Source organism: Cydia splendana, chromosome 10 (genome assembly GCF_910591565.1).
Source record: "Cydia splendana chromosome 10, ilCydSple1.2, whole genome shotgun sequence".
In the NCBI taxonomy this organism is placed as follows: domain Eukaryota; kingdom Metazoa; phylum Arthropoda; class Insecta; order Lepidoptera; family Tortricidae; genus Cydia; species Cydia splendana.
Genome location: NC_085969.1, coordinates 21,832,817 through 21,855,720, shown reverse-complemented (window position 1 = coordinate 21,855,720; position 22,904 = coordinate 21,832,817). Strand labels below are relative to the sequence as shown.

General features: G+C 37.1%; 2 protein-coding genes across 2 annotated transcripts in view; one reads left to right on the top strand and one right to left on the bottom strand.

The window, feature by feature from the left end:
• LOC134794423 (uncharacterized) overlaps nt 1–14,728 on the top strand; it is a 55,860-nt gene extending 41,132 nt beyond the window's left edge. Inside the window, exons 3-5 of the mRNA XM_063766234.1 lie at nt 5,747–5,897; nt 12,477–12,598; nt 13,497–14,728. Coding sequence (XP_063622304.1) covers nt 5,747–5,897; nt 12,477–12,598; nt 13,497–14,648 — 1,425 coding nt within the window. The 3' untranslated portion in view covers nt 14,649–14,728. The remainder of the gene's footprint in view (nt 1–5,746; nt 5,898–12,476; nt 12,599–13,496) is intronic.
• A 6,502-nt stretch (nt 14,729–21,230) lies between these two features.
• LOC134794533 (uncharacterized) lies at nt 21,231–22,655 on the bottom strand. Its single transcript, XM_063766345.1, has 2 exons — nt 22,606–22,655; nt 21,231–22,147 (listed from the first exon to the last, which is right to left on the bottom strand). The coding sequence occupies exons 1-2, from the start codon at nt 22,622–22,624 to the stop codon at nt 21,231–21,233; spliced, it is 936 nt and encodes a 311-aa protein (XP_063622415.1). The 5' UTR covers nt 22,625–22,655.
• Nucleotides 22,656–22,904: the final 249 nt, after the last annotated feature.

The window sequence follows — 22,904 nt, the reverse complement described above, 5'->3', positions numbered from 1 at the left end:
AATGAAGGTATTAAAATGATTTCCAGCTTGCTGGGAATTAATTCCTAAAAAACGATTTTTGATATCTAATTTGACTGACCTATTGTGGGCATAGAGAATTAAATACGTAAGCCTAGAGTGCTTACTCCATACATGAGTGGCAGACATCGGTGTGCTCGTCATAGTCCCAGTACATGTCATCTTTGCACTTAAGTCAAGTCTGTCATCTATTGGGCTTTATAACTACGACCAGGCCCCTGTTTCACCAACGTGACAGGTGCGACGAATTGTAAAATCACTGTTGCTGACGTCACAGGCATCCATGGGCTACGGTTACCGCTTACCATCGGGCGGGCCGTATTCCTGTTTGCCACCATCATTGTATTATTAAAAAAAACTTTATTATATCGGATAAAAACAGATATTTCTCCTGCGAGGTTTCTGACAATTGTCACAAGAAACACTACAATTGTCACGAAATTCCGACATATAAGTCATATAACTCATTACCTGTCAAGAATTACCTACAATTCTTCTAAATCTTTGACAATTGTCAGAAACCTCGCAAGAGAAATATCTGTTTTTATCCGATATAATAAAGTTTTTTTAAATAATACAATGATGGTGGCAAACAGGAGTACGGCCCACCCGATGGTAAGTGGTAATCGTAGCCCATGGATGCCTGTGACGTCAGCAACAGTGATTTTACAATTTGTCGCACCTGTCACCGTGGTGAAATTGGGGCCTGCTACGACTAAATCCTTTTAGTTCTAAAACAAACAAGTCTCAAGCTGCCCACTTACGCGTTTAGGCTAATTATATGAATTAGAAGGCAATCACACTGATGTTCGACGTGCGTGCTGAGAAGACACGACTCGTCAACAATTATGTACAATTAAATTGCATAACATGGCTATAGATAGATAAATGTTTTGTGGCCAAATTGTGCATAAAAATTGAAACAATCATGACCCTACATCCGCTCTTGCATTTATCAGTGTTGAATTGTTGATACATATTAATATAGTTTACACAAACTCACATATTACTTGACATTGACGACTATTTAGGCATCTGTACGTAACCTATAATACTTATTATATTATAGTCACTGACTCATCTCATCTGTTCATATATGATAGATAGATAGATCTATACAGGGTGATTCAGGAGACGTGAGCAGGACTAACACTGCGCATACCGTTAATTCTAAGCAACTGTTTCGTATCAGTATTAGTGAGGTTAACGTTAATTTTCTAGTCGTGTTGAAAAAAAAAAATATTATTTTTTTTACGACATGCATGGTCACCCTAAAATTAGAATACTAAACTACCGATATTCTGTGTCAAATTGAATGTCATTACTGTCATCACGGTCTGGTTACTTTTTAAAACTCGTATCTCACTCAAGTTCGACAGTTTATTTTCTTCGTAATTAAAATGCCATTACGGTTAAAGAGGTTTTATGTTTATTAATTAGGTCCTGTAGGGTGACCATGATTGTTGAGAATTAAATTTGCCCTCACCAAAAAGTTAAAAAATAGGAAAAAGTGTTGTTGTTTCTCCTAAATACGACGGTGATCGATCAATTATCAGTTACTGAGTGTGCAGGATTAGTCCTGCTCACGTCTCATGAATCATCCTGTATAGATAGATGCACTACCTACTCGTACCTAGGTATTCACCAAGGCATCTTGTTGTACAATCTTATTTGCATTAAATACAATACAAATAAAGATCTAACTCAGTTACTCTAAGGTCGAGGGTCAGACGTCAGACCTTGAGTGACAGGATTGGAACTTCTCTGTATTATCAGTTGAGAACCAATTTAAATAAACACTCAGATAAGGGGCGTCACGATCTGCCTAATGTTATTATATGAAGTTCCTCATTCCGATGAAGACGCTGGTAGTTTTTGTTGATCTGTTTGAAGTTAGCGACAGATCAAGACCAAATGGGCGGAAAGCAATATTCAGAATATTATATAGGTGTGTCTGTTTATATATATATGAAGGGAAACATTTAACACACTTACGAGGTACGATATCAAACATTAATAATAATTTTGGTCGTGCTTTTAATTTGTTATCATGGCCCTCGCTATAAAGAAATAAGTCGGTGTACCTTATAAGTTTTTCTTGCCTGGATAACTAAGTGGTTTCATAGAGTGTATGTACTTTAAATATATAAAATCGGGGAACAAAAACAAATGAACTAGGTACTAAAATGAAAAGAACGAATAAGTAGGTACTCACTTATTAAGGTATACGTGTAAATTACATTGATTAAGTTCTTGAGACGCAGTAAATCGTGAAGAAAATGTGATTCCTTACAAGGAAATTAAGTAGCGATTTGTTTTGCGCATACAATCCCGTGTTAAGTCTAGCTATTATATATTTTATACATGTATCTATATTTTGTATGATGCTTTGTATGTATTTTGACGACCGGTTTGGTCTAGGCGGTATCGGTAGTCCCTGCCGAAGTAGGAAACGGAACGCTATACTGAGCATGACCCGACATGGTATTGGCCGGTTTACATCCTATTCGCGATTGTATACTGTACAGAATCAACATACCTACCCAATATTTGATATGATTAGAATTTGTTTCTAGGTGCTCCTTCGATTTGATCTCACGGTTTGAGTAGCGGATTAAATTTAGCAAAACACCTTATTTACGCATTTTTTGTTAGTTTTTTTCTTGTTGAAAACATCGCAAGAAAAATCATAATTGCATGGAAAATTGTAAAAATAACCTGAGTTCAGAAAAACCCCAAAGTGCCAAAAAACAAGTAATCTGTGCTATTTTGAGATGACTTTGAGTTTAACTTGACGAATCATTGTTTACTGGAAAGATCGATGCAAGTACGTCAACGTCAGAAAAACTCTTAGCGTCAAATAATATGTAAAGTGGCCGTAGTTTGATAGTTCAAAACTTCAAAACATACATTTTTAGAAATAAAAGGGTTGTCCAAAATGACCTACAATATATACGCTTTTATTCTCTTAAGATTAATACGAACCTAGGCGCCGCCATAAAATCGAAATTAAGCTACATTTTAAAATGATTTATATACATGGGTTTTAAAATGTTACGGCTGTTTACTAAAATGTGACGTCCCACGGTCAAAGGTACCTTATGGCGGGTATGGAGTTATGCATACCCCAGTAATCTACAATAAATAACCTATCGATAACACAAAAGATCAACCTTCTAGGTTGCGTAGTTACAGAGATATGATTTTTTGAAAATAATGTTGTGAAATGAGCAACTTTACGATAGAGAAGTTTTAAGTTTAGCCGCCTAAAAAACTATGTTCCTGAAGTAAGTTACATAGTTGACTACAAATAATAATGCCTTATATATCTGAGATTAAAAAAATATTGCGACTTGTTCTGTAATGCAAATAGAAACTTTTGATATCGACTGATTTATGTGTATACTAACCAATCTCTTGAAAATAAAGTTTTATTTCATTTTCACGATTGATTGCAATGAGCTCTCAAGATTTAAATTTTATCTATTAGAAAACGACACTGACAGACAGTTTAAGCAAAAAACAATACCGATTTAGAGGTGAAAATGTATTTTCTGACTTTTTCATATAAAATCACAAAATTGAATATTTTTACTTTTAATGTGACACACAATCAATTTTTCTGAGCACATATGAAAGAAATTCTGTCATTCAAATGAAATAAATCCTAAAACCCCAACTAAATACTATATTTAACCCCTTATGCCACTTTAAACTTACATAACAATAACAGTATTTGCTCCATACATTTACGAAAAGGTACCTTATGGAAATAAATCTAATAATACATCACTACAAAATATCAATCATATTATAGTTTATCTTTTATGAATAGAAAATATTAATTTACATTAAACTGCCCCCAATTTAATTAGTTCTTCGTCATAATAATCTTAAAAAAGACCAATAATTTGTATGTAATGAAAAGGTACCTTGTGGTCAAGTTACATGATGAGGCATGATGATGATGGAACAGTTAGGATAAACTAATAATATTTTGGGGTTAAGATGGTATAAATCGTCTATTTCTTATCAATAATATATTTCGGTTGCTATTGAAGATAAGCGGCATTGAGGTTCAATGACCTCAGATATTCCATAAGGTAATGCGTCGGGTATTGGCATTTTTCAGCAAACCAATGGCTGATTTACTGCATGCGACCAAACCAAATGAAGATTATTCTAGTTAAGAAAGACTTGACGAGAGTAACTTTGGTATAATAGCAGTCTACTTGGATTTGTGATTTCGGTCTATGTACGGTTATAATATTTGCGAGGCGCCCCAACCAGAACTGAAATTATCAAATTAGTTTTGCAGAATGCTAATACAGTTCTCTACCAAACTTCTTTCCCCGTATTGACTAGTTTTTTTGGGAATTTTCAATCTTTTTTCCATAAGGTACCTTTTCTACTAAACTCTGAGACGACATTACTAGGCTTATAACTAACTTATAACAAAAATAAAAACAGGTAAACAAACGTTACGCATTAAGGTTTCAGATCACACAATAAAAAAAAATTGAGCATTTTTTCACCTCTTTACAAAACATTTAATATCTCCGAAACTAGAAACCCTCATAAGGTACCTTTTCCCGTGGAACGTCACAAATAGGTAACTAACTTCAAAAAGCTACAGGTATTACGGTACAATTTACTTTAAACAAAACACTGTCGATTTAAAAACCTCAAACATTTTATTTGCTTTTTCAATAACACACATAAAAATTCAAAAGGAATTAATAACTACAAATTCCTAGACAAGCAATGTTATCTTACTAATTAAAAAAATATTTTTGATTCATTGTATCATAATCAACAAATTGTTTAATAATGTAAGCACTTCCTTAATCTTTAAGACACGCATCCTAAGATTTCATTAGTTTTACATCTTAATGCCAGTCAATTAATGTAACACATGTAATTTTAAATGAGTTGTAATCGATAGGATATAATGAGTTTTTGTAGCGTGTGTTCCGCGTATGCGTAAGTTTTGTAACAATTATAATTTATGCCAATAATTTGTCTGAATAGGCTTTTCAATGGCAACATGTTTTTTGCATTTATTTTAACAGTGCCGTGATTAGTTTTACTTGTATTCATCTTCCCTAGACGATTAAATTAAAACGTCCTATTCAGGTACACGTCCACAGGGCCGCATCGCACGCAACGGATTTTGTATTTTTGTATAGAAAGTCACACAAGTGCGTCCACTGATCCACACCGTGGCTAATAATATTCGTGTTACAACATCTACATAGTTGATTTTTTTCCAGTTTCGACACTCAGGTTAAGCTTTACTATGCATCTAGATTCTCGATTCAGACACTCGACCCCTATTAGAACTTACTACTTATTTAGGCCTATTGAGGCTGGTGGCCTAGCGGTAAGAGCGTGCGACTTTCAATCCGGAGGTCGCGGGCTCTAATCCCGGCTCGTACCTACCAATGAGTTTTTCGGAACTTATGTACGAAATATCATTTGATACCTATTTACCAGTCGCTTTTCGGTGAAGGAAAACATCGTGAGGTAACCGGACTAATCCCAATAAGACCTAGTTTCCCCTCCGGGTTGGAAGGTCAGATGGCAGTCGCTTTCGTAAAAACTAGTGCCTACGTCAATTCTTGGGATTAGTTGTCAAGTGGACCCCAGGCTCCCATGAACCGTGGCAAAATGCTGGGATAACGCGAGGAAGAAAACCTAGTGTATCAAAGTTTCCCTTTGTCTCCAGGTGTACCACATGTGCGATGGCCTGGGCCGGCAGTTCAGCTACACCTGCCCGAACACCACACTCTTCCAGCAGAGAATGCTGATCTGCGACCATTGGTACATGGTCAACTGTTCTGCCAGCGAAGCTGATTATGATGCGAATCTACTTATAGGTAAGTTTAGTCACCTAGCCAACATGCCAATCGTTTAGGCTCCGTAGCAAACGAAACGCAACTGTCTCTGTCGCCCGAATATGGACGTACGGAGCGTTAACGATTGGCACGTTGGCTAGGCACCCTGAAGCCACCGTCGATCACCGGTATGCCTGGTAAACTAGGTGCTCCACCAGCAAAGCGGACTGTTAGGCCAATCTACTAATATGAGTGTTTAGCAAAACAAAAAACATAAACACTGCATCTATCTGTTCTATCTGCATAATAACATACCTACCTACCTACGTACCGACCTACAGCTAACTGTATTTTCTATAAAGATCTAATTTCGTGGTACCTGTTTTTAGTACATTATTTTGTTCAAGATTTTTCGTCTGGCACGTGACTATAATAATACTTTTATTATCTCACATTCACCGCTGAGCTACGGTCGTAGCACTACATCGTAGCCGATGGGTTCCCCCGTATGTAGCGAAAATACTTCGTAGAGGCAAAAGGACAACGTGTCGTGATTAGCGCTGGGTTAAATTAAATGTTATTGTTCTCTTTCTATCTATTTTTTTTATTTTTTATTATGAATGGGCTTACCCATAGTACAAGCTTTGCTTAGTTTGGGGCTAGGTTGATCTGTGTAAGATGTCCCCTGATATTTATTTATTTATTAATTTTTCTAATGGCTTGAGTGGTAATGCTAATGCTTAGTAAGCCAGACTGCAAATACGCATTTGATCAATGATTCGACGACATTTCCAAGTGAACCGGTTCGAGTCTAGCCTTTCATATACAAGTAAAAGGTCAGATATAAAGTGGCGATCCTATGAATGAATGAATGAATGAAAACATTTATTTTCAGGCAACTATTGGCCCATAGATAAATACCTTAAAACTAGCATACATATTATTACAAAATATATCTTAAAACTAAAAACACAATTATGGCTGCGATGCAGTTCGCAACCCCGCAGTGCCAGGGAGCCGGCCGCGGAACTGCCGGCACTTGATGAACAACCCTTAGGCAAACATCTCGATTCTGGAGTTTCTAGCCGGTATTGGGATACAGTCGTACAACTTAGGAGGGATTTAAATTTTCTCGGGCAGAGGTATCGGGTTAGACCTGGTGTGGGCCATTTTTTTTTTTCAGTTTTTGATAAAAACTGGTACGTATGAAAAGCTCTTTATTCTGGTCGGAATAAACACTAAATCCAAATTATGGACAAAAAAATGTACGAAAATTCCCATTGAGTTGCGGAAAATTCCATACGTTTTCCGTAACTTAGTGGAAAATGTAGGACCATCCCCGAAACCATAAAAAATGCGTTTTCATATATTTGAGTTGGATCGTAGAAAACATTCACATCATATTGATATATGTAAAGATACCGTAAAATGGGGTGAGTAGGGTCAAAACTGAAATTCAAACCTCGATAACATTTTATTTTTACATATGAAAACTGAATGGTGTATATAATAAGTGTTCCGGACGTTTGTATTTTAATTTTTATTTTAGTTTGGGTAACAAGATTGCTTTACAAGATTTTCGAAAGTCTAGCAACATAGGAAGTCTTAATTTTAACTATGGCCTACGCTTTCACCTCGCAATAAACTTTAAAAAACACTCTGTTTTTACTCAAGGTTTTGCTTACGATGGGTCTAGTAGTAATATTAACTGTAATTTGTTTATTATTCAATAAATTAAAAAAACGCATTAATATAGGTACTTAAGACTCAATAATTAATTAGATAGTGAGAACGCCGCATTATGCCCGCTTTGAGTTGAGACTACCTAGATTTATAATTCATCTTGAGCTGGGTTCACTGTGTCATCTTAGCTTGTGTAATTATTTATTTATTTATTTATTATTTATTTATTATAATGGAGCTGCAAGAATAAATACCTACTAATTCTTAATTCGAAAATAATTAACAGCTATCCAGGGAAAGAGACTATAGAGAGTGGAAATCCAGAACAGACCTTCACCGAAGTTGGACATTCTTTTAGCATAATTATATTTTTCATTAAAAATTAAAAAATCGATTTTTTAAGGACAATGGACATTCGACAACAAGGTTTATGGGGCTTGTAGTCTTTTAATTGAGATTTTTCATCCATTTCAAAGGAAATATTCATAACGTCAAGCGAGGATCGATCTCTTCCCTTTCTGATACCAGTTCTGATAAGTACATACATGTCCAATAGTGCTACCAACGCTTGTTTGCTTCCCTAACTTATTATTAGCCCCATTTCACATTGAATTGACATCGGAACGATTCGACTTTAAGATACGTCATATTTTACGTCTAGATTCATTCTTTTAAAATTATGGCTTCAGCCCATTGGGGCTATTTCGCCAGTGTCAAGGTCGTAGTAGCAGGGAAAAACGATTGAAATTGTACGGTTAGTACTAGGGCTTCCAATACCGGGATCCCGGGATCCCGAAATACCGGGATCCCGTCTGTTTAAACAGATTTTTCAATACCGGTATTTTTTAATGAAATACCGGGATCCCGGTATTTTCAAAAACAAGGAAAATGTGCCTATTATAACGTTTAAAATGTATTAAAATGGTCAAATTCGGCTGTATCAAGAAGATAACTTGCCAATTTAATTAAAGAAGATCATTTAATTGAAACAAGATCTGTGCATATGCGTTAGATAAATATTTGGTGATGAATTCTGATGTTCAGGATATATTAAGGGGCTACCCCACGCGAATGACCTTCGATCTGAATCCCTTAGTTTTCTAATGTTTTTTTGTAGCTTATTATATTAACAACAACAGCTTGAAGTAATATATAATGCAAAACGTAATTCAAGACAAAAAAAAGTAAGAAAATGTTGCCACTTTTTACAAGCGCGTCTTGTATTTATACAAAAATAAGTATATAAAAGTACTTTTTTAAATCGCAGGAGTATAATTACTAATAAATAAATTATCTTAGCGTGATTATTTATCAAACGGAATTTACTATTTTACAAACAAGTTATTGCAGTGGCAACATTGTCTTACTTTTTTTGGTCTTGAATTACGTTTTACAGTTTAGTATCCTATATTTACTTCAAAGTTCATCGCCTTCGAGATATTTGGCATCAAAGTTGAACAATTTTAGTCTAAAAACTGGTTTTCTGGCCATAACTTTTGTGTTAATTAGTTTAAAATGAAAAACCTGGACACGTTTCTCGAGACGTCAAATACGAACCCGAATATTTAGATTTCGTACATGTAATTGTAAGATTCTTCACTGCAAACTAGATACGAAAAAAGTGGTTTTTTTTTTAGAAAAAATAGGAGATTCGATTCAAAACTTGTCAAAAATGTCGGGTAGCCCCTTAATATAATTAGTTCTTAAAATTTTATCAAAAAGTAGAAAGAAATTAATTGTAATGGCATACGAATTATTGGTGCCAAAGAATATTTATTAGCTGATTATTAGGTTGAACTAAAAATGTGACTTGTGAAGTCAACAAGGCGGATAAAATGATTGCCAACCTGGAGGGTTCACATAATTATTGCAGATGGCGATTATTGTTTAATATCCTAAGCTAAGGACATACATATCTGGTGTAAAAGTGAGCCTTTAAAAAAAAACTCAATTTTTTTAAGCCATTTATAGTCAATACCGGGATCCCGGGATCCCGGTATTGATAAAGACAGTTTCGATATTAATACCGGTATTGAAAGAAGTCCGGTATTTGGAAGCCCTAGTTAGTACAAGACAGTGTACGGTGATTTAGCTCTTGTAAAGCGATAGCGGGCTTTACAAGAAACACGTGGACAACCGGCCGTTGACTCCAAAATGATGGTTAAACGTGCTTCAAGATAAATTCTCCATTCACTGCACACTACCACATTAATTTACTGTATAATAGGCTATCGATATTACACTTTAAACAATATTAATGAGCAAAAACCAAAACAATTGATCCCGACGCGTGCCATCAAGATGGCGCTCGAACCGGAAGTCTTACGTCTAGATACGATATGGATTAGATATGTCAGTGTCAAAGGTAACGTTTTTGTTTGAAGAAACCGTCACTTTTGACACTGACATAATATCTAAACCATATCGATCTAGAAGTAATATTTGACGTAGGTATCTTAAAGTTCGAATCGGGCCGATAATCAGACTACTTGGGTAAGTTATATCGTAATTGTCACGCCTGAGCGCCGGTAAGACGATATGACACCAACACCTTGTGGCAAGGTGATGGTTAGGTACTAACTTTATATACTTACTTAAAATAAAAAAACATATTGTTGCGGTCATGATGACTTACTACTTACTACATACCTAGTAGACATTGCGGTCAACCAGCGCTATCAACTTCAGACGCCTGTCTTGTCACCTGATTAACTTACAATAATTAGGTTCTTAGTACCTATACTCTATCAAGCAATTTCCGTCAGTAGATAAGGGCGACAAATTAAAAAAAAACGGTCAAGTGCTGAATTTAAATTAAACAAAACCATGACGGGTTGCCAGTTTTTTTTGGGATATAATTATAGTATTTGGAGGATCAAAAAATAAAGTATACCTACACAGATAAAATAATGTAGGTATTTCTTTATTTCTTACATATTTTTTGCTTGTTCTAGTTTAACTTTAAAATAAAGTATTTTAGCATACCTATAGACGGTCAAGCAAAACTTGTCAGTAAAAAAAGGCGCGAAATTCAAATTTTCTATTGGACGATATATATCCCTTCGAGCCTACATTTTTCAAATTTGCCGCCTTTTTCTACTGACAAGATCTGCTTGACCAAGTATACTTTATATGTATGTTTCGTATTTCATAAAGTATATTATAGTATGTCTGGCAATCCTTTTACAAAAGCAAGCAAGCAAGCAAGTGTAAAGCACTATTGGCATGTATCAAAAGGAGTTATCTGCTAGGGACATAGCTAACTTTATGTATAATCCTTAGGAAAAAGGGAGTTCCTTCTAAAGACCTGGCGTTTCAATACATTCTATAACTTGAAATTTAAAGACATCGAAGTTCAAAAATAAGCATAAGGCCCTATCAAACAGGTGACAAAGCTAAGGTCACCTCATCATTGTCAAAGCTGCGATGCACACATATATTATGATTAATGATTGCCACTTCAATGCGCTATAATTACATTCAACACCAAACAATTCTACCCACGCACGCTACGTCATGTAGGTAAATCAATGTCCATTGAACGTTCTAAATTTTAAATTCCGCGCCATAGATAAACGCGCACTTTTTATGTAACAGCTGAAACGTTCGGAAACTTGAATAGATGCATTCAAGTGTCAATGTCGCGCCCTTGACCGGGCATTGGCTACTTCCGAACGCATCCTAAAGGTGCGTGCACACACGTCTCATACCTCATACATCCGCAAAGTGAAACGCCTATATAGGTTTATATTTAATTATGCTTTTTGCACCGAAGTTATATTTATAGGTATTTCGTGATTTGTGGATGGCTAAGGGTTGAATAAACCTAGAGACGGGCCAAGACAAGTTTGCAACGATTTTAATAGCTCACACAGTGCAAGTGTTATTTTAAAGGTCAAACTTCTATGAAAATATGACGTATAAATAACACTTGCACTGCGTATGCTATCAAAATCTTTGCAAACTTTTCTTGGTCTAACTCTAATAACAGTTATAACTTCACTTTTTTTTTTCAGTGGATAAAGACGATCGAAGAGCAATACTGTGCACGCAACCTAAATATTCGTAATTTTCCATAAGTGTTCGGCGTAATCGGGATGATTGTATCACATTAATGGCGCAATTAAAAAAAACTTGATAGACTTCCTCGTAAAGTGTTTGCATGTGTAATGGCTGAATGTATTGTTATATTATCGTTATTAGTGCATCCTTGGTGAAGCCTTGCTCTTTTGGCGTTTTTTAAATTACAATTACTTGCAAGTGAATCATGATATCATGATTAAATCTAACTATTCTGACTATGTAATTTGTTTTGAAAAATTTATCTTTTTAGTATTTTTGAAATAAGCACTAAGTATATTTGATCTGGCAGTGGCAATGGCAATGCTTTGGCTACCAAAGATGTCTATTGACACCCGCGGCTACAGACTTAAGAGCGTTTTCACATTGTCCGATCCGATATCGGATGTAGGGTGAGTAGGATCCTACATCCCCGTAGTCAGGCCGCGGGGGCGCGCACACATACAAATATTATCGGTCCGACAGCTGATGGGGGCTCCGACATGGCAGAATTTATCGGAAGCGCCTTTCCGATATCGGATGTCGTAAGGCGCCTATGACAAAAATAGCTGCAAGAGAGTGTCATGGCATTAAGTCTGCCTTTTTTGGGTTCTCTATCGTTTTTCAGTAATAATAATGATTTATTAAATGGATCGGACAATGTGAAAACGCTCTAAGCAGCCGAATATCAAGGTTCACGATGACACGCCGCACACAATAGGCGCCACGAAACTCTTATTTAAACTTTTTGAAGCCTGATTGCCAAGATCGCCCGTTATAAATTAATGCTTACCCAGCAATTGCCTTCTTCATCGCATTATCAATGATACCCTCTTCCTACTGCTTTAGTGTCCTAATTTAATATTTCTCTCGTTCCAGGTCAGCGTGACAAACCCTTCGTGTCAGAGCACGACATGCAACTGCGGACCCCTCGCCCAGACATACTCTCCGTGCCTCCTAACAGCAACTACTTTGATGGCCTGAGAGAGGCGGAATCTAAGGTATTATCGTGGATTATTGACTGTCCTCCGTATTTATTAGGTACTTACTCCATTCTTAGATGGTTGGCAGTCCTCAACTGCGCGTTTCTCCAGAAACGTCCGGTCTCGCACACCAAAACTGTGGAATTAACTGTCGCCCGCTTCAAGAATCTACTCCCATCTTAAAGGCATGCAATGCACTTGCAACCTCTCTGGTGTGGCACGTGTCAGTGAGCGACGGTGATTGCTTACCATCAGGCGATGCGTCAGCTCGTTGGCCTTCTATATTATAAAACTTCTATAAAACTAAAAATCACCAGAATGTTCCGCTAAGCAATTTTCTTACAGCATGCTTTAAAATTGAATAAAGTTCGATACTTTTTTATCGAGATATTTGGTTGCTTAACGCTTCCCACGACGTTGGCTGTAAAATTTTATTTTTATTTTGCCAAATCAAGGGCGTGAGCAATAATTAACAATTTAAATGTTAACTTTCAACAGTTTCAGAGCTAGTGACCTTTTGCTTTGCGAACTTTCAAATCAGAGCCAGAGCCAGTGTAGGAAGCCATCCATTTGGAAGTTAATAACATTTTGTCCCATCGTAGGTACCTACGTCGTATTAAAGCTTTGAAGTGCCTAACTTAAAGTAAATGGACATAATATGATAATATGAAATGAAAATATAAAGGGAAAATAAATATTCTAAATTTACAGCTATAGATTGTCCAAACCACACCAGACACAAAAATTAATGTCAACGATTAAATGTCCCAATGACGTCCGTAGACTGTTAACGAACATTTTCAACTCTGACGGGCGTTTTTCCGAGCCTTTGTTCTTCTAATCAACACTAACATAAAAATAAAAGCCTATCCTATGACCTAACCTAAGATTGTAACTTGCATAATGTCTGTTCCAGTATGCCATCCACCCGAGCAACAGCATCGTGGGCATCCCCGACACCATCTCCACCAACAACGGGCTCGACAGCGCCAAGCATTACTACCGTCCACCCTCCTCCTGGTCCACAGGTATCGGCAGACCCTCAAACCGACCTACCAATCAACAGACAGAAGACACTTTCACTGGAGCCAGCTCAAAACGGCCGTCAAATATCCAAAATCGTCCTGTAGAAAGACCAAGACCTACTCCTAACGTGCAAACTAATCTACCTGATGACGATGATATAACTGGCGCCGCCTCTCAAAGACCAAGCCCTACCTTCCAGCCTAACGTAAACACTCAAAACACCGGATCAACATTCCAAGATTCTTCTCCAGTTTCTACTACTGAAGCTAGCTCTGAAGAATTTGAGCTTGATGTAAGAATGAAAGACACAGTGGATCCAGTAGTTAATTTTATCAACCGCTTCGACCCCAACTCTCCCGATTCACATAAAACTTCTATGACGAAAACTGAGATTATTAGTCTGAATCAGCAATTACCTGATGCTCAAGTCAGTTCAGAAGAAGATCGGACACCAAGAAGGAATAAAGTTAATGGAAATAATGCTAATAGAATAGAAGTCCAAGGTAAAGGTGTGACAGAAAGCAGTAGATTTGATACTGTTAACATCAAGCCTACTGACGCTTTCGACCCTTTAGCGCCTAGTAAAGAACTCCAACCACCTAAACACGACAGTACCGATCCACCAACATCAACTATAGGACCTCCTATTTATTATGAATGGAAATGGGCAGTGCCAGCTTTCGGTTTGGAGCCTCCTAAACTAGGCAATATAACTAATGACAACAATGACACAGTGATTCCTGAAGGTAGAAACGTAGCAAAAATCAATCCATTTAGCACAGTAACTAGACCAACACCAGTAGAAGTAGACGTGACAGCTAGAAACACAGAGTATAACATTAGTTCTTACTTCGTTCCTGACTATGTCTTTCCTTTAGACAAGCCTCATCCAGGATATGATGATGAGAATGCCGAAACTTCCTTCAGCGTGAAGGTGTCTAGGCCTGGAAGGGCAAGTTATGGGGAGAACCCTAAATGCCCTCAATGCCATCCCGCGTACGTGGTGCCTGGGACTTGCGAGCCCTGTGTGGTAAAGCGGTAACTCACGCGGCCATATATGTAGTTTAAGCTTCATTAGGGAGCGTGCGTGAACTATATAATATATTAGAAGTCAGCACTGTAACAACAGTTTACTGGTACTTATTTATGTCAAGTTTAAGAGTCACACGTACCTCGCGGCCGCCAAACAATGGAAGTTACGCTCTCATTTTAAAGGACATTTTAAAATAAGATGAAATTACTCATGATCATTCAAGTAACATCATTATACCTATGAATGGTACTAGTTTTCATTGCTGGAAATTGTAACAGGTAGAAGCTGTATTTTTAGCAACGAAAACTAGTACAGTATAAGACGTAGATGAGGATTTTCAGAAAAAATGGTACCACTTACTTTATTTCGAAAAACCATGGTTTTGGGTTATTTAGAGTCAGAAATCTCAGAATCACGAATACTATTGAATGAGACAAAGAATAAGTGTCCCCAGTTTTTTATACAAATTTTGGGTGTCAGTTTTATAACGGTCCATACAAAATGTATGTGAAAATGCGTTACAAAACCTATAAACCTGTGTAACCCTGTGTTGTGTACAATAAAGTGATTACTACTACTACTACTACTACAAAACTGACATTATTTTTGGAACACATTTTTATTCTTTTTACATCAATAGTCCTCGTGATTCTGAGTAGAAATAACCCAAAAGTGATGGATTTTCGAAAAAAAGTAAATGGTACACTTAGGGCTTGCAATCCGGATAACTGTTTTATCCGGATATCCGTCCAATTTACTATCCGGATTTAGATGAGGTTGATATCCGGATAAAACGAATAATTCGAATACCATTTATGACAAAAATATCATTCCAATTTTTAAGAAAACTATTTTAAAAACGTTGAAAATCATAACGTAAACGACGTCGGTTGATTTATAGGCTTAATTGGATACATTTTTACGGTATAAAAACTGTTTATTTAAGTGTTTCTCCTTGATTGCCGACTACTCCTTTATTTTTTTAAATATTTGGGAACATTCTTATGCAGATCGACCTAGCTCCATAAAACGTACAAAGTAACTTTGAATGTACTTTGTACCGTGTTCCTGTCAAACGAGCTGAACTGCATTATTGTTAGCGTCTGAATACATAATAATGATTAATAACGTGCAAAAACACCTAAAATAGGTCCAACGGAGGACTTCGGTTGATATTGAACTGCCGATCAAGATGTAGTAGCTGTTTAGCAAATATGATAAGAAAGTTAGTTAGCATTCTGCATTTGAATAAATCTGTAATTAAAACCTTGGTTGACCTTAAATGAAATGTAATATCTCAACAAGAAGAGACTGTCTCAACAGTTAGAAGACGTATTCGAGTCTCGAAATATCATCAAAACCACGGTCAGTACCATATGTCAATAAGACGCCAATTTCTTAACTGAAGAAAAGTTTGACTAGAATTATAACTCATGGTTATAAATTTTACATGAAATAACGCCAAATTTCTTGTGATCATCTGAAGTCACTTATCAAATGAATTTCGCAGCGCAGGCTGCCAATATTAAGCGGAGGGTTGTAAGTATCTCCATAAACTATAAATTGTTACAAATATAGTTTGACTCAGCCGATTCCGATTACAAAACTGAAGCAAATAATACCGTTCTCATAAATAAAATTTGCCGAAGGTTGATTGTCACAGTAAAGCTTCAGTGAAATATTTTTCCAAGTGAATTCGGACAGTAAAATTTCGACGAAAAGGTAGAACTCCTAAAAATACCTTAACACTTGCTGTTACGCAACCTTTTATACGTAAAATTTATTTCTATTAAACTTTTTGTAAAGATCATGTGAGTTTTGTTAAATAAAAAGCAAGTATTCAAATTATACGTTTTATCCGGATAGTAAAATGATAAATACTTATTCGAAATATCCGGATACAAAAAATGGGCGGATATTGCAACCCTAGGTACACTTCTAAATGAAAAAAGTTTAATGTAATTTAAGCATGTCGTTTTAAAATAAAAACGTTACTTCGATTGCATGGGAGCGGCTTTTTGGCGGCGGATTTGTGTGACTCTTTAAGTTTCCGATTTACAACATTAGGTGTTATACCCTCAAGGGAGCGTGCGTGAACTATAGAGGGCAACACCTACTTGCCCAAATGTCAAGTTTTAGTTTTCAATTTAAGCCACAAGGTGGCAGACTCCCACACGCACGATCTTTATAGTAAAACGTGGAGTTACTCACACTCAGTGATACTTTAGTGCGTACACACAAGGCAAGCAAGTGCTGAATGACAGGCAATATGGCGGTTACTGACCGGCTAGCATGAGTTGCGTCACAGAATAAATAATAGTACGACCGTACAGAAAGGATACTTCCTACAAAACCGCGACAGCGATTTGGGACGAATCGTGCTGTCCCTTTCTAATATATGGTTCTATCCCTTTCGGCTATTAAGGGCTCTCACAATTCAAGTCATTATCTTATCTGTGGTCGTGAACGCAAAGGGACCTCGAAGTTGTGCCAACCCTAATAATTGCTCAGAGCAATGCTGAGCCGAACGGTGCCGAGAATACCCGAAAGGTGGAGTGTCTTCCCACTGGTTGCGTTCGCGGGCGCGACACCATACAGATGCAGACTACAAGTATGGACTCGCGCGCGAACGCGACTCATGCTGGCCGGTCTGAGAACGCAACTCGTGCTAGCTCATCCTATAGCCGGTCTGGACAGTGTTCGTTGGCCATGCATCGTTTGCATGGTATGTACGCGCTAGAGTAAAATAGATGATTGTTAAGTTTTCGAGATGCAGGGTCCAAAAACTCTACCGAGATTGGATATTTGCAAAATATAGATGCTGTTTTGTTTAATTAGATGTCGTAATCAATAAAACATAATTTAAAATGACAAATAAAGTAAAATAGTTTTTAAACGAGCATTTTGTAAGTTTTTTTGTTGCACCCTGTATTATATAGCGGGTACTGAAAAACTGTCATGACGGCTTTATTCATTAAAAATTACATAAATTAAAATGGTGGTTTTCCATCGAGAAGGGTGCATAAGGACCCTTTTCCGATGGAAAGTCACATATATGTAATACTACATATAGTATCAACCCAAATGTAAAGTTCAAATGCATTATTTAATAAGCTTAATGTATACCTACTTACCTAGTATGAAGAAAGGAATATTAAGACGCGTAAAATAGTGCCAATATTGCAATCGAGAACTTAAAGAATTTAATTTCAGTACCATTACGTACCTTGTCACAGTGGCAATCAATATGAAAGTGGCTAGGGACCTCATATTATTGCCACTGTGACGAGGTACGAAATGGTCCTGAAATTATATTCCTTGACCGTGCGCCATTTATTTCAACGGTAAAATTGTATTTTCACCTCAGCACCTCGAACAAGGGTACTTTGCTTCTTAAAAACAGTGAGCAAAATGCGATTTTGCTCACTGAGTAATTTTGTCTCACTCAGTGAGCAAAATCGCATTTTGCTCACTAAGTGTGTCTCACTCAGTGAGCAAAATCGCATTTTGCTCACGGAGTGAGACAAAATGACATTCAAGTGACCTTTATAGTCAAATGTCATTTCAACAAGTTCGATATGTGGGTTCTATTATCTCTGTCCCTCTAGGTATGTTCTCACTGCTTAGGGTGAAAAATTTTGTGTACTACACGAGATCAAAGTTATTTACATCTCGTGCGCTTTTGAATCCCTTACTACGCTCAAGATTCTAAATTAGATTCACGCGCTACGCTCGTGAATCTATTATAGAATCTTTCGCTTGCACGGGACTCAAAATAAGCACTCGAAGAAATATCAAACTTTGATCTCTTGTTGTACAAATAACTATTTCACCACACCATCTCGGAAAGGCTTACTTTGCACTTCAAAAACGGATAGCAAAGTTGCACTTTGCTATCAGTAATTCACATGTGAGGCAAAGTAATCAAATGCAAATTTTGAGTTGTTTTCTATGTTTGCTGGTAGAATTGACTTTTAAATGATGATTTTTGATGATAAATATTTAATAAAATTCATTTGGATTTGATTTGGTTTGATGTTGTTTGATATTTTACATTTAATATTTGCTTCGGGTTGGTGTGGTGAAAATTTTTGTGTTTCACTCGGGGCAAATTTTGTTTAACCCTCGTGCTTTGAAACCCTCGCAACGCTCAAGATTCCATTTTGGAATCTTTCGCATTGCTTAACGATTGTAGCTACAATATTTTGGGTTCTTTTTAATCATCTTAATAATCTTTTGTGTAGGTATAGTTTGTAGTAATTATATACTGTAAAACCCACTCAAGACCTATAACTGTTAAGTATAGATATAAATGTACAGTCATGACAATGTGGACGAAGTCAGCTTTAGATTTATTTATACATAGTTTTGTAAAGTTTCATAACTATAAAACTTCTGTATAAAATGTGCCTATTACCATTAAAATATTTTACAAATTATGTTTCTTATTTATTTGGTTGAGCAATTTAAAAATAACTGCTACTTAAGGTGTATGGCTACACTGTGCGAGCGGGGTGTCGCTATAATTAGGAATTAAACGAACTTACCTTGTGAAGTTCAATTCCAATTATGCGAGAGCTTCAACCGAAGACGATTTAAAGTTTACAAGGCAGCAGTACACGGAATGATGCCGTCTCAGTCACACATTTAGAGCCCACAGCAAAAACTAGATTTTTTATCTCACTCGCACACTCCTGGTGGTGGTGGAAGCCGGGGCTCGCGCCATTACTTTTTAGAGGTTTTACCTATGTAGTTTTTTTGTTTTTTTTTTTTTTGGGTTATTACTTGGGTTATGGGTGGGAGTGTAATCGTCTTCGGTTGAAGCTCTCGCATAATTGGAATTGAACTTCACAAGGTAAGTTCGTTTAATTCCTAATTATACTTCGAGCTTCAACCGAAGACGATTTAAAGTTTACAAGGCAGATGTTTAGAGTTACTGTATGTAAAAAAAAAAAACAAAACTACATATTTAAATAATCAATTAATTTTATTCAGCGTAACTCAATATTGATTCACTTGAAGTTTGCATACATAAATAAGTACTTAAATCAATTTGTAGCTTGTACATCAAAAATTGCATTAACGAACTCGTTATTGGAGCAGTTGATTGTATCTCTTTTATAATATTTTAAGAATACATTCGATTTGTCACTCCAACCTGCAGCTTTTCTCAATACATCTAGGCTAACACCAGCCTTATGAGCAGCTGACGTCGAGGCGTGGCGGGTGCTATGCGCCCCAAACACGCTCACATCAATACCACTGTCACCCAATGTCTTTTTAACCCAATGGCCTATTGTTTGAGAGCCAACTTTTTTGTATGGCTTTTGGATACTTATAAAGAGGTGATCGTCAGACTGCTCGCGAAAGTTTGCCGTCTTTTCAATGTAATTCTGTACTGCGAGCGCAGGGCATATATTTGGATTTTCGCGAATGAAAGGTAATTTTATGATTGGTTGAAAAGCTCCAGGTCGAGATGTTTTTATTAAATCTGGTACTTTAATCACAATTGCATCATTATCAATAGAAATATTATTTAATTTAATCAGACTCAAGGTTTGCATCCGCTGTGCGGAAGCGATAGCCAGCAACGTGGCAGACTTAAATGCTAGGTCTTTAATGGAAATGTTATTGTAGGGATACAGTTTTGATAGGTAATTTAAAACTTTAACAGTATCCCATGTTTGATCGTATTTGGGTTTAGGAGGATTTAATCTGAACGCTCCCTTAAGAAACTGATTTATACAATAATTAATTGTTATCTCCTTCCCAAGGACAATCGATAATGCTGATCGATGAGTATTAAGTGTACTATAGCTGCCACCATTCTCAAACGCCTCTGTTAAGAAAGATAAAACTTGAGAAGGTGTAGCTTCGTAAAAATCATAATCATTCTTTTGGCAAAATGCCCACCATGATCTTAATGATGAACTATACTGAGAAATAGTATTGTTAGAAAATGAGGCCATGATAATTTTTAGGGAATTATGAGGTGTGCCTCTTTTCGCAAACGATTGCCCGATAACCTCGCGGCCGCCAGGGAAAGGCTTGAGTGCAGCGGGTGGCAGAATCTGAAAGGAGAATGCAAAAAATATTTGTGAGGATCAAATATTAGTCAGCCACAGCGAGTACTATGCCTGTGATGACCATTTAGGTACTACTAAAAAACACTTCGGCATTAATGACAATAATCAAGGTTAAGTGTAAGTAAGACCTTTAAAATTAGGCAAAAGGCCGGAAAAGCATAAACATAATTACATGTTTTTCCAATTTAAAGTGAAGGCATCTATTACCTCAGAGTGAGGTACAATTAAGTTTCCAAGATGCAAGCTAAGACTAGCATCAGTAAAAATTATAAGTTCGTAATTATTATTAGGTACGAGTAGGTATATAAAGGACAATAATAGTCATCGATATTATCAATCCAACGGTAAATTCGGCAAAAAGAACATTTTTTTTTTTAAATGATCGATCGGTAAGTAGGTATCGAAGATTGAGAAGGCTTATCCTTAAAGGGTACAATAGTCCCTGATCCAAGATAAAATCATGTAACCGTGTGTTAGCTCGCACGAGTATTTACATAAAAATATTTTATTCTATCAGCAACTGGGATGTTGTAGTCGTGTAGGTACCTGCGACGCGGTGCTCAGCGTCTCCTCTCTCGCTGACGATGATAGTAGCTCGAGCGGCTCGTTGACGGTTCGTGTCGGCGATCCCTGGTCGTCGGAGCGATGTCTGGCGATCTCCGGGCAGCGGCGTACGGGCGCGTCTTGAGGCTGCTGTCCGCGACGCCCCCCGTGAGTTTAAAGCCCCTCGTTGATGTTGAACGGCCGGATCTACTTTTGGTTGCACCCGCGGCGTGTACACGGGCTTTAATTCTAATCCCGATTTCTCAATCGCCTTGGATGACTTTAAATGATCGGCAAGATCAGACCCAAAGAGATATTCGTCCAGTTTAGTATCCCTAATAGTATCGCGTGTCTGTTTATTTAAAGTATTTATGATAGAGTATCGACGCGATTGAGATTCTCTGTAATGGTAATCGCACAACAAGCGTCCCGCATCGCTCAAGTATTTTATTAGGTCTTGAGAAGACGGGTTGCTACTAAATGCGACGGTTAACGCTTTGCCTAGAGCTGCAATACCGCTGGATAACTGATTTTGTTTATTCTCGCTAAAGTTATCTTTTTTCAAGTTCATTTCGGTAAGGGCCGCCTTTATTTCTAAATTAAGTTTCGGCGCCTTCAAGCTACTGCAGTTTTCAGGAACTGGATATAATTTTATTATTTCGGATTTCACTTCTTTTTGTAACCCGTTTATCAAAAGATGTTGCCATCTAGTTGAAACATCCTTGTGTAATTGTTCACCAAAAGTATTCTCGTTCTGGGGGTCATCTCCTAAGATGCTTAAAATATTAGGGTCCAACTCGGGTTCCACGTTTGTAGTCTGTTCAGCGTTATCTACACTCTTGTTATTTAAACAAGCTTCATTCACGTTGTCATTATTATCTGCAATGCAAAAAAAAAAAAAAAACAAAGCGCTGACATGCATATATATATATATAGCAAACAGACTGCACACTTATAGCGTACGGCTAGTTTTGCGATCACCAGTCTTAAGGGCCATAAAGGCACCTTTATTTATCAACGCGATATACGCGGAAAATACTCATATAACAATCCATATAGGATGTTCGGTCAATTACTCGACACTAATAGTGGAGATTTAACATTCCATATAGGAAGTTAACTTGTATTAAGCCACACGATATACGTGAGCCAATACGTACCTACAGCGAAGTATGAAAAAATAAATTAATACTAAACTTCGTCTATATGCACTTAGGTGGCAAGAAACCCTAATCCAATACGTTAAGGTTCAAAGTTGGATGCGAAGCTATTTTCACTTTACGGCAACAATGCTGTTTTTTCTAGCGGTAGGTCACTAAATAGTCAAGACAACCTACCTGCTTCGGTAAATTCCATATCCCGCAACGGCGACTGCGTTTCCGATTGATGCACGTCTATACCCTAGTAGCATTTTCGTTGGGGCCCACGGTGCCAACGGTAGGGAAAACGTTGGGATGAGGTTCGTTCCGTAGCCAACATTAATTTTGTATTGGCCCGCCATCGCATTTACCAACATTCGCTGTGGCACAGATGCCCAACAATGGGCCTTTGTGTATTTTGGTACCGTTGGCTAAACAACGATAATATTCGTTGGCCCAATGATGACATATATCGCATTTACCAACATTGGCAGTGG